Genomic DNA, 11,309 nt, shown 5'->3' with positions numbered 1-11,309 from the left:
AAAAAATTGGTAGCGAGACGAGAGCAGAGCACATGCTTTTTTTTTCATGTTCTGAACCTTTCTTATGCAAGTAACAACAAGTAACAGAAAATCGGTGCATAAGAAAGGTGCAGAAAATAAAAAAAACAAACACAAGCGAGAATCGTAGCACATGAAAAAATAGCATGTGCTCTGCTCTCGTCTCGCTACCAATTTTTTGCTCGTGCCCAGAGATCGCCAGGGTGCCGACGCTTCAGTCTTCTTCTCGTTAGTTGGGTTTGCCAGGGTTGCTGCTAGATGGTTGATGTGGGCACGGTTTTGCACTCTTTGGACCCTCATGACATTTGTATGCGATAAGTGAATGAAGGAACCACTATCGACCTGTACAGCAACATCTTGTTGCTAAGGCTGAGCTCACTTGTACCATTAAGCATACAATTTAGTTTCCGCAGTTTAGCGCGACATGTTGCTGTAATCTTAGTTACATATGTGCTGCCTCCACGTAAGACGTTTGTCCAAAATCAAGCCCAAGTACTGAACCTGGGCTGATTGCGGTGTGACAGTGTCCTGGAATATCACTCTGGGGAGAATTTTACTTCTAAGAGAGAAGTTGCAGATATTCCATCGATTCGTCCATTCGCCATACAAATCCAAAAAGTTTTGTGTGATTTGAATTGCTTCAATTCGACACGTGGAGTTGGCAATAAAGGCTGTGTCATCAGCATATGTAGCCAAACAAGATACCTCTCATAAAAATACCAATTGGTTGACCAAAGATGAGAAATATTTGAACCGCGAATTTTTTGGAAGAGGACAGAGCATTACACTGAGAAATCATTACAATTGACTTTCCTGTTTTGACCAAAGGAGCAAAGGTTTCTCCTCTTTTAAGGAATTCGCTGACTATTTGTGCTTAATACTGGGGCAAAAATGCCTAGCCAATCTTCAGAAAGCTATCAATTAAAAAACAATGTCAAATACAATTTTGCTTAGTAACATTTTGGAATTCGATTTCTTACTAACATATATTTTCAGTAGCATTATTATCTAATGATATATTTTTCAGTATCACTACTTTTGTTCTTTGCCAATAAAATTTGTGTTTATTAACATTAACTTTTTCAATTAATTAGTTGCAACTCTGGTATAAATACACAAATAAGATAATTTTAAATTAAATTGGTTTTGTGGGACCCTGTTTCGTGATGTTTTTAACAGATCTGCTGTTTTTGCAGCAAAACGCTTAAAATTGCAACAGCTGGTGCAGTGGGTATTAGCAGACCAAAAATACTTTTAGTATTTTCTTCACCCAGCTAAATACTGAATATTTTTAAAACAACTATCGATAAGTCTTAAGCGATAGTCGGGAATATTTAACCACCAACTATTGGTACTACTACTTTGAGTGAAAAGAAGAGCAGAAAAACAAGGAAAATTCGTTCAAGCGCGTTGCAAATTTAATCCGTTATTCGGCGGGCTTAAAAGGGCTTCTAATCAGAACAAAAGGCAAGTTCCTCCCAAAAACAGCAAAAAGCCGCCTTTCTCTGCATGTTTTCGTGTGCGTGCGTGTGCAGCAAATCTGTGGATACATAGCCACAGTGATAAGAAGAGAAAGAGAGGGAGAGGAGGCAAAAGCATGTAAAACGTGGAAGTGGAATCTGATTCCAAAATTTTTGTGCCTTGCAGGAATCGCAGACCGAAGCTGGAACAATGAGTGCGTCGAGTGAAGGCGGCGCGGCGGGCGGGCCGGTGGGCGGTGGAGGTACAGCTACAGCGCCATCAGGTAAGTTCGCCAATATCCAAGTGGAATATCTTTATTTATATACCTACGTGTGTATATACGTATTAGCATTGTGCCCGTGTATGCGTGTGTATACATAACATTTGTGCACCTCTCTTTTGCTCTCCCGTACGTGCACTGTTTGTTTCCTATTCCTCTTTGTGCCTCACCTTCGCAGCAAAAGCTGTTCTCTCTCTGTGCCACTGTGTGTGTATGTGTTTGTTTTGTTGTGGCAGGGTTGCCAACAGCCCTGAAATTGTCCTTGTTTTGAAGCTCAAATTAGTTAGTTTCTTAAAAATTTGACAGAGAACAAAGATATATTTGTTTAATTTTGAGATAATCAATGGAACAATAAAATCAATAAATTTAATATTAAATAATTTTTTAAATCAAATTTGTTTTTTATATTTTCTACACTTACGTATATTTCTTGTCGGCATGTTCAACTAAAAGTATTTTTCTAACAGTGGCGGATCTAGGGGGGGGGCGAAAGGGGCAAGCGCCCCGGGCGCCAAATCTAAGAGGCGCTAAATCGAGTCCGACTGGACCTTTTTTTCTACCAGTCTTTGGCAAATCTTTTAGAGAGCATGTCTCCCCAAACTTGATTATAATATTTTTAACACTATTAACACTAACTTTGTAGCGTTTTGCCAAATTTCGGTACGAAACACCGTTTTCTGTACAGTAATTGTGCACAATTTTTTGGCGAACATGCTCTTCTTCAAACATATAAGCTTTTAATAATTAATAACCTATTTACACTTTAAATACTCCTAATGTTATTCGTACAGCAAATAGGGAGGGGGCGGAATTTTTCGCTTTGCCCCGGGCGCCAGCAACCCTAGATCCGCCACTGGTTTCTAACTCATATTTTCATTCGTTTCCTTTAAAACCTTTTCTTGTTAAAAATGCGGACGACAGAACTGTCCATAATTTTGAATTTGATTAAATTCCAAAATATTTTGTTTTAAGTAACGGACACAATTTTGTAAACTTTTTAAACAAATATTTCAATCTGTAAAAAATTTAAAAGAAATTAAATTAGATTAATATATTGATGATTAACAAGGTCTTGACAAGGTTGATAAATGTTTTTCCAAATTAAAAAGCTTTCATACAAAAAAAAAGAAAACAATAGTGTTGCTCCCTAACTTCACCTGTCCGTCCATTGTTCGTGTTCCATGTGGACCTTTTAACGAAATCTCACGAAGCCACACACTGCCACCCGCACAGCCCCCCTGAAAACCATTAAGATACGCACCCAACAACTGCATCCCCATGCACTGCCATCGTTGTCATTGCTGCCGTCTATATATCCACCATCATCATCATTGGCAGCCACTGGATCGTTAACCGCATCCGCATCCGGCTCCACATCTGCATCCGCATCCCTGGTATCGCACTCACATCCGCCCCTGCAGCTGCGCGGCGTCATAAACAAGTACTCATTGCCATCCCATTTGCCATCCTCTGCAGCGCACCCGGCGGTGGCCGCCAAGATCACCCACGTGAAATCCGACGGCGGCGGCGGGATATCGATTTCGGGCACCCCGATCCTCAGCGGAGGCACAATCAAAGTGGCAGCGGCCAATCCAGTTCAGCAAACCTCCCTGGGAGGCACGCCGATTGCTCTGAATGCAGGACAAGCGACCACGGCGGCCTCCATACGGGCCATTGGAGCCGGTGGCCAGTCCACGCAAGTCCGTGTGGTGATGCCCATGATTAAGCAGCTGGAGAATGTCACGGCCACGGGAAGAACTCAGATTACGGCCATACCAGCTGCTCCGGCCAGGAGTGTGGCAAATGCCTCTATCACGGTCACCAGGCCCGTGACCCAGGCTACTTACCTGCCGCGAGCCAGTGTGACGGCCACTCAGATGGGTGGCGTTGGAGTTGGAGTTGGCCAGCGGCTCGTGACGCCCCTGAGGGCCACATCCTCGGCCACTGTGACGCCCACTGCCCCCACGGTTCTCAGTTCAACCGGTGGATTTGTTCGCGGAGCAACTGCATCGGTGAGCAGGAGTGGAGTGGCGCTCTCGTCGCAACCACCTTCGGCGGTGATCTCGTCCAGCAATAGTGCTGCCTGGATGCAGAGTTCCACGGGACAGGTGCAACTGATACGTGCCATTCATCAGCCGCGCCAGAGGATTATAACGACATCCGCGGGGGTATCCAATGCCAGTGTGGTGACCACTACTCCAGTGCAGGCGCCAACAGGTGAGTCGTTATTTAGTAATCGCCTTGTATCAATCCTCTAATCGTGATCCTTTCTAGCCTTATCCGTTTCGGCTGGCCAGCCCTTGACGCCACAGCAGGCCGGTGGTCCAGGCGGAGGAGGTCCTCAGGCTTATGTGGCCACTGTCTTGCCCCAGAGGCAGCACCAGGCCACCCTAGTTTACTCCTCCAACGTATCTACGCCCAATGTGAGTCAGAATCCGGGCCAGCAATTTAATCCTCGCTTCGCTGTGGCCACGCCCACAGGTGGTGTGACAACCACGACTCCTGGAGGAACCACAGTAACACCTCGACATGTGCGATCCACCCCACTGGGAAAGATTTTCCCCGGAGCCAAGCTGAACACCACGAGCATAAGTATCCGGGCTCCAAGCATCCCGCAGCTGAATACCAGCGTTACAGCTTCACCAACGGCCGTCAGTGTTTCTGGGGGAGCGACAGTGGCGCCCGGGCGGGGTCCCGGGGCCGGAGGAACTGCCCTGACGGCCACTAATTTGCCCACCACTCGGATCATCCAGCTGCAGCAGCCTGCGACGGGAACCGCTCAGCAGATTATCGGATCCGGTGCCCGTTTGGCCGGGAATGTGATGCTGCAACCCTTCTTGATGAGCACCACCGCGGCGGCTAAGATGGGTAAGTTGTATCCAGTGTGGAGAAGGTGGAAATAAAGGGGCAAGCTCCAAAGGAAGTGAGGGAAATCTCAGGTTAAAAACGATAGAAAGCTGCATTCAAAAAGCATATTTTTATTTTCGGAAGAGAGCATTAGGCCCTTTTGTACATTGTACAATGTATCTACTTAAATGTACATATAACATAAACAAAGAAAAATGACAATAAACAAGTAACTTAGGGTATTCCCCAAACCTCGAGACTGTTGAATTGCTGAAAACCAGAGTTGTCACCTTATTTCTTTAAAAAGCCACGACAACTCTGTAACTTTTTAACATCTCCAGTAAATATGAATGATATAAGTTTTTACTTAAAAAAAAAATGGACAACTGGCTACAGCTGTTTGAAAATTCAACAGGAACAGTTTAGGGTTGTTGATCTTTCAACACTTGAGCAAATTAATAGTTTAGGGAATATCCAGACTGTTCTAGACAATTAGTTGTGTAACACTAAATAGTTTACAGCATGTACATTGTACATACTGTATACAGGGTTCTGCCATGTTAATTTGACATCTAGAAAGCTGTGAACTAAATGTCATTTTGAAGAAAGTAAATGACTTTCAATTTCCGTGCCCTATTGGCTAGTCAACTTCGTGCGCATCATACGATTCGTTAGATGCATTAAGGAGGATTAACAGACCCCAACGAGACGGTTTTCGGATGTAAAAAGGAAATGAGATCGAGTTCCAAAGAGCAGCATCGATCCAACATCCATAGTTTTCCCAAGAATCGAAAGAACGCGAGGATTCTCAACCGACCAAGTATCAGTGTGTGGATTAATTAACTTATTTTTTAAGAAACGAGCATCTTGAGGATTCGATAACCCCCGAAACAATGGCAAAGCGAGAATGCGGAAATCAACCAAATAGTCCTATGTGGCTAAACCAAGCGAATTACAGCTTGCTGGCCCTCGAGGGACAGTTCATCGAGCGTGAGCGTTACCTAAGTCTTATCCGTAATGAATGCGACATGCCAAATCCACATTCGCTGCAACCTACTCGACCTGAAGCCCGGGCAAATGGAAACCCTTCGACAAGTTCTTATCCACAGGAAAGAGTGAAGGACATTATTCTGGCTCTTGAGCGACTTCTCATTTTTAACCGATATCCATCTGGCAACAAGCCAGTAGCAAGGCCTATTGCAACAAAGAAGTCCCTGGATCGACCGAAAAGCAAATCACTACCTTATGTTGTCCAATGTGCCCGACAACGTCGCTTCAACAGCTGCGCATTTTTGAAGGATGGCTATGTCGAGCAGTTCAGAAAGCAAGCTTTGCAAAAGAGCAAGAAGTTTAAAATATTTGTGGCACAAGCACTTTCCGAAGCTAAAAGAACCGAGGATGAACGCCGTGCCTTCGAACAGGATATGCGCAAGAATAAGTTGAAGAACTGCGGACTAATCCCTGAGTCCAATATTACCATCGAGGATGAGTCGAAAAATAAAGAAAGGTTCGCTCTGCAGACCAATAAGACACTAAATCGCCCCGAGCCCATCATCATCAGTGAGGATTTCGCTCAGCCTACCAAACACATCGTCATCAGCGATGACGAATCAGAAGAAGAGGAGACCGCTATCGAGTCTTTCATTATCAGCGAGGACGAATCAGATGAAAACGAAAACGAGGACTTCGCCCAGCCGACCCAAGAACCCCTTAATCGTCCCGACCTCATCAGCGAGGATAAGTTTGAAGAAATTGAGGAGTTTCCGCAGCTGACCAAGGAGCATATGAATCGTTTAAAAGAATTAGAAGGAAGCCATCCCGAGGAATTCGTTGTTAGTAAGTTCAAACTGGATGTCAACATCAGCGACATTAAAATCCTAGTTGGAGGCAGATGGCTCAACGACGTAGTAATCAACTTCTACATGAACTTGTTGACCGATCGCTCGGAGAAGCGATCAGGCCAGCTGCCCAGTGTCTACTCCATGAACACTTTCTTTATGCCACGTCTGCTGCAGAGTGGATTCGAGGGCGTTAAACGCTGGACACGAAAGGTTGATATCCTCAGCAAGGACATCATTCTGATTCCTGTCCACTGCAAAGGCGTTCACTGGACCATGACAATAATCGATATGCGTAAAAAGTCGATCCTTTACTATGACTCGAAGGGGGGAGCCAACCAGAATTTGCTGGATACACTGGAAAAATACCTGCGAGAGGAATCGTTGGATAAGCGCAATCAGTCTTTCGACACCAGCAATTTTCGCATCGAAAAAGCGCGAAACGTACCGCAGCAGAAAAACAACTCCGACTGCGGCGTTTTCAGCTGTATGTTTGCTGAGTACATTACTCGAAATGCTCCAATCACCTTTTCGCAGGACAAAATGGTCTATTTTCGCAAAAAGATGGCCTTGGAGATCATGGACGGCGAGCTGTGGAAATAGGCGTTCTGCTTCGTTTTGTTAAGACGAAGACATCTTTAATGTAACAGAGAAACTTTATTTTTAGTACAGCCTTAGCCAGCATTATTAGTAGCTATAAGTCACATCTTCTTTGATGTTGTAAATGTATTCAAAATCGAAGGGTTTTCTATCGATTTTCCTAACGGGTATATAGCTTGCTCCTTTGTTTGGAAACTTGTATTACCTTATCAATAAAGATATACCTCTTATAAACTTTATATTTCCATAAAACCTTCTTCAGGCATTCGACCACCGGTTACCATGACCGCCAAAGTACAACCATCGTTAACTATAACGCAGCTCAATCCTATTGGCAAATTGTCAGCCGCCGGAGGAACCACAGGGCCCACGATGACGCCGCAGGGTGTGGCCAGCATTCAGGCGGTACCAGTGCCGAATGTCTCGGCCAGTGTGGTCAACCCGAGTTCGGTGGCAGGGGCCACTTCGGCGGCCGGAGGAGCCACTGTGCTGCCATTGACGATCAGCGGTAGGGGAGCTGGTGTGGGACCAGGGGGCAATATCCTCACGGGAACTCTGACGCCCATCAAAAATGCCAGCGGCATTACCCTGGGCAAGATGATGATGACTCCGGCCACGTCTGCGCCTGGAACAGATGGATCCGGCACTAGCGGGGCAACAGTGACTGGCTTCCAACGCGCCTGGAATCCAGTGGTTGCTTCGCCGAGCCAGTTGATGAAGGTTAGCTTTAACTACAATATATGAATTTGAGCTTATTAAATTGCATTTCCTTCATAGATCGATGATAAGGGAAGTGCTGCTACGATTTACTACGAATCCATGCCGGCCTCCGCCTCCACGGGCGTTCTATCATTGACCACGACCACGGTGACGCAGAGCACCCAAGCACAAGCACAATTGGTTAGCAGCGCCGGCGGTAGCAGCTTGTCAGTGTCTTCGCTGCCCTTCGCCAGCCATGCGCCCACGGGAGCAGGATCGGCCGGAGCCGGATCACAGGCTACTTTCACTGTTTTGCCATCAGGAGCTGGGGGAACGGCTACCAGGACTATTGGCCACCAGCAATTGATAATTCCAGCAGGACCAAACAGTGCACCGCCGCAGCACATGGTCATTCCGTTGCATACCTCCGTAAAGGTGACAACGGGGGCGGGCAATCCTCAACAGGCAGCAGGAAGTGGAACTCTGGTGCCCAATTTCATGCGGAAGCGGGATTCAGACGGTTCTCCTATCAGAGCGGCCAAGAATTTGGGCCCTACTCTACTCTCAATGGCGAGCAATACTAGTGGACCAAATATGCCGCCAGCTCCGGGCACGACTTTCAATATTCAGCCAGTGTCCGTGGCGGTGCCTCCATCAGTTAGCTCCGCGCTAACTGTGGAAGCGTTGGCCAAGAAGGAACGGGAGCGGGTCGCCCATGGAGTAGCAAGTAACGTGACTAGTGTGCCAAACACGGTGGGCACCGTATCCTCAACGAGAAATTCTAGAGCGGATTCGCCAGCTTCTTCGGATGGCTCAACGACAGTGTCGGCGAATTCCTCACCTGGTGTAGATCAGCAATTGCAGGACAGAATTGGGGATCCGCCAACAACTGGAGGCGCAAGTGGACGCGATAACTCCACGCACTTTAATCCTATCAATGAGGTGGGTACAAAAATAGTTGCCCTTAAGAGAAAGCCTAATAAATGTTTGATCTTTTAAAGTTGTACTCTTCGCACCAATCGATGCAGCAGAGCCTTGGCCACTCGTCCCTTGGATCTCGGAGTGGGAGCAGTGCCTTTGTGGACGTCCAAGCACCGACTCCGCAGCAACAGCAACCTCAGCAGCAGGCACCTCATTTGGTGGGCTCAACGCAAATGCAACAGCAGGCGGGAACGCGTATGAATGGAACTGGCAACAGCTCGAGCTCCAGCTACGACTGCTCCTCCAGGAAGAAGCCACGCCGATCAACGTGGGTTATTCAAACTAAATTAGTCTGAGCAATCAAATAACCGATTATTGTATCTATTCCCCAGAAATGACAGCCAGCACTCCACCCAGAGTCAGGCATCTTTGTCGCTGCCTCCCCCCAGTGCAGAACCAACGCCGCCGGCTGGCGCATCCTACATGCAGAAACACAACAATGGAGGTCTACTGGTGGCGGCGGCGGCACCGGGAGCTGTTCCTAATAGCACAGCAGGCGACGCCAACCATCGCAACAGTGCACCCGCTGTGACGGGCAACAAGGAGAACGCCAATCCGGTGGACTTCGTCATCCGTCGTCCACGCAATTGTGCGCTGCTTAATGTAAGCTAAATGGAAAATATATTGTTTATTACTTTACTGATATTTCCAACGATTCACAGACATATAAACCCACGCATAAGTTGGCCAACAACCACTTCCATCGGTATACGGATGTTAAGCCAAGGGAGGAGCGAAAGGCCACGGTTATTGATCTAGCTAATCAGCCAAATGTCCAGGGCAAAATTAATGGATGGAAAATCTACCACTTGCGCTCACAAATGGAGGACTTGGTAAGAAATTTGGATGTAAATATCGATAGCACTTTTAATGAACTATTCTGATGTAGAATGAATCCGAGGTTGTCAGCCTGGGAAGGCTTGAGACCATGCTGCAGGATCTGGAGAAGGACAAGGAGAAGCACAGCGAAATGGAGCGAGTCACCGAGTTGCTAAAGGTGCGTTTTTATTTGACATTAGCTCGAGTTATCATTTAACTATCACACCATTTTGCAGGGCAACATTCAGCGCAGCAAGATAATTACCGATGGCATCAACGAGGCGCAGAACCAGTTGATGAAGATCTTCGAGCACAAGCCTCACGTTTCGGACATAATCACCCGATGTGCCTCGAAGCGAAATTTTAAGAAGCGCGAAAAGATCTAAAATCGTTTGACAGAAGGAAGCCCAGCGAAGTGTATTATAAATTGCCTAATTTAAAGCAGCAGATTAGACTTAAGTTAATTACCTTAAACGCAATCGATTTGTAGGTCGTACAGTTACAAAGATAACCAGCAATATTTTTTCAATTTCTTAAGAAAGAAACGAAAATACAAGACACTCGAGTTGTATTAAGTATAAAATTGTTTATTATTTGAACGGATGTCCTGGATTCTGAGGATTGTGTGCTTAGAGATATTACTTTACTTTGGACAACAAATAATATGTGTTGCTCGATTACATGGGTGGCGGTGGTGGGACTCCATTAAACATGGGATGCATTGCCGGACGAGGAGGTCCCGGCATGGGGAATCCGCCGGGTGGGCCACCCAGTGCCCGATGAAGACTCGGCGGCGGCGGTGGCATGATCTTGGGCTCGAACTTGAAGGCGAACTGCAGGAAGAACTGCTTTGTGTCCCGGTTCCAGTGCGTCCAAAACTTGCCCTCGCTCTTCTCCACTTCTCGGGAGGGAACCTTGAATCCGATCGTCTCATATGGCTCGGAGGCGAAGAGCAGGTACTGCCACTTGCGGTCTGGCGGCTCGATCTTCTGCTCGTAGGCGGACATAAACCGGTGGCGCGGAACGATGTTCTCCGTGATTTCCGGATAGTCGATCTGGAAGAGCAGCGACTGCTGGCCATTGGTGGGTTCCCGCTGCTTGGTCACCCGGTAGCCGGGTCGTCCGATCTTGACGAACTTCTTGGGTTCCACGCGGGGCTTCTCGGGCGCAAGCAGCGATGAGGGTGCCTCCTTGGCCTCTTTGGCAGCTCTCCTGGCCAGATTCTCCTGGTGCTTCTTGCCCTGCGTGTGGGCCAAGTAGCTGCCCTCGTTGTTGTGCAGCGTCAGGCACAATTTGCACTCGTAGGAGCCCAGGTGGTTCTTCATGAAGTAAGGATCCTTGTTCAGATCGATCGTCTCCAGGGCCAGTTGACGCAGCCGCTCCTTGCGGTCGCGGTTCGTCTCCGACCAGGAGGCCACGCCTCCGCTGCCGGTCTTGCCGCCGGCGCGGTTCTGGAAATCCATTATTGGTGCTTTATTTTATATTCAATCAGTGAGAAACGAAAACTTTTTCGCGCTGGGAAAGTAAAACCTTCCGGAAATTTTTCGTTGGTGGTGGTGTTTTACAGAATAGGGTTGTCAACGTAACTTTACTAGTGGTGGGAGTTTCTTTGACCCAATCGATAGTTTGTGGGAGGATTTCGGAATATTACAACTTGAGAATCTTGAAATTTTTAATTTAATATAACACTTTTTTGCTATTGAGTATAACTATAAGCTGTGAAACTGTTTACTTGTTTTTGCGTCCCTGCATAATGTTAATAAATT

At 46.8% G+C, this 11,309-nt stretch overlaps 3 protein-coding genes across 5 annotated transcripts; 2 read left to right on the top strand and 1 right to left on the bottom strand.

The window, feature by feature from the left end:
* Positions 1 to 1,356: 1,356 nt before the first annotated feature.
* On the top strand, positions 1,357 to 10,126 carry LOC119553679 (pneumococcal serine-rich repeat protein). Of its 3 annotated transcripts, none has more exons than XM_037864227.1 (11): positions 1,357 to 1,485; positions 1,666 to 1,762; positions 3,236 to 3,976; positions 4,034 to 4,627; positions 7,307 to 7,764; positions 7,822 to 8,685; positions 8,745 to 8,992; positions 9,057 to 9,327; positions 9,387 to 9,557; positions 9,614 to 9,721; positions 9,780 to 10,126. In XM_037864227.1, the coding sequence occupies exons 2-11, from the start codon at positions 1,690 to 1,692 to the stop codon at positions 9,927 to 9,929; spliced, it is 3,678 nt and encodes a 1,225-aa protein (XP_037720155.1). In that variant the 5' UTR covers positions 1,357 to 1,485; positions 1,666 to 1,689; the 3' UTR covers positions 9,930 to 10,126. The 3 variants fall into 3 exon arrangements, with proteins under 3 accessions (XP_037720155.1, XP_037720154.1, XP_037720153.1); XM_037864226.1 differs by having other exon boundaries at positions 3,098 to 3,976; XM_037864225.1 differs by having other exon boundaries at positions 2,993 to 3,976.
* Positions 5,221 to 7,265, top strand: LOC119553683 (ubiquitin-like-specific protease 1). Its single transcript, XM_037864233.1, has one exon. It carries the CDS (start codon positions 5,500 to 5,502, stop codon positions 7,045 to 7,047), a length of 1,548 nt encoding a protein of 515 aa, XP_037720161.1. The 5' UTR covers positions 5,221 to 5,499; the 3' UTR covers positions 7,048 to 7,265.
* On the bottom strand, positions 10,113 to 11,103 carry LOC119553685 (splicing factor 3A subunit 2). The gene has a single exon (XM_037864238.1). The coding sequence runs from the start codon at positions 11,004 to 11,006 to the stop codon at positions 10,221 to 10,223; it is 786 nt and encodes a 261-aa protein (XP_037720166.1). The 5' UTR covers positions 11,007 to 11,103; the 3' UTR covers positions 10,113 to 10,220.
* Between the last annotated feature and the right edge of the window lie 206 nt (positions 11,104 to 11,309).

Source organism: Drosophila subpulchrella, chromosome 3L (genome assembly GCF_014743375.2).
Source record: "Drosophila subpulchrella strain 33 F10 #4 breed RU33 chromosome 3L, RU_Dsub_v1.1 Primary Assembly, whole genome shotgun sequence".
NCBI classification, from domain to species: domain Eukaryota; kingdom Metazoa; phylum Arthropoda; class Insecta; order Diptera; family Drosophilidae; genus Drosophila; species Drosophila subpulchrella.
Note: the sequence above shows the minus strand (reverse complement) of the source record. Positions and strands in the feature narration are given on the sequence as shown.

Excerpts from the sequence above, each read along its gene's own strand:
- LOC119553679 (XM_037864225.1), top strand. The coding sequence starts at position 1,690 with ATGAGTGCGTCGAGTGAAGGCGGCGCGGCGGGCGGGCCGGTGGGCGGT. Across the intron at positions 7,765-7,821 it reads CGCCGAGCCAGTTGATGAAG|ATCGATGATAAGGGAAGTGC; the intron begins GTTAGCTTTAAC and ends TTTCCTTCATAG. Across the intron at positions 9,558-9,613 it reads GCTCACAAATGGAGGACTTG|AATGAATCCGAGGTTGTCAG; the intron begins GTAAGAAATTTG and ends ATTCTGATGTAG.
- LOC119553683 (XM_037864233.1), top strand. The coding sequence starts at position 5,500 with ATGGCAAAGCGAGAATGCGGAAATCAACCAAATAGTCCTATGTGGCTA.
- LOC119553685 (XM_037864238.1), bottom strand. The coding sequence starts at position 11,006 with ATGGATTTCCAGAACCGCGCCGGCGGCAAGACCGGCAGCGGAGGCGTG.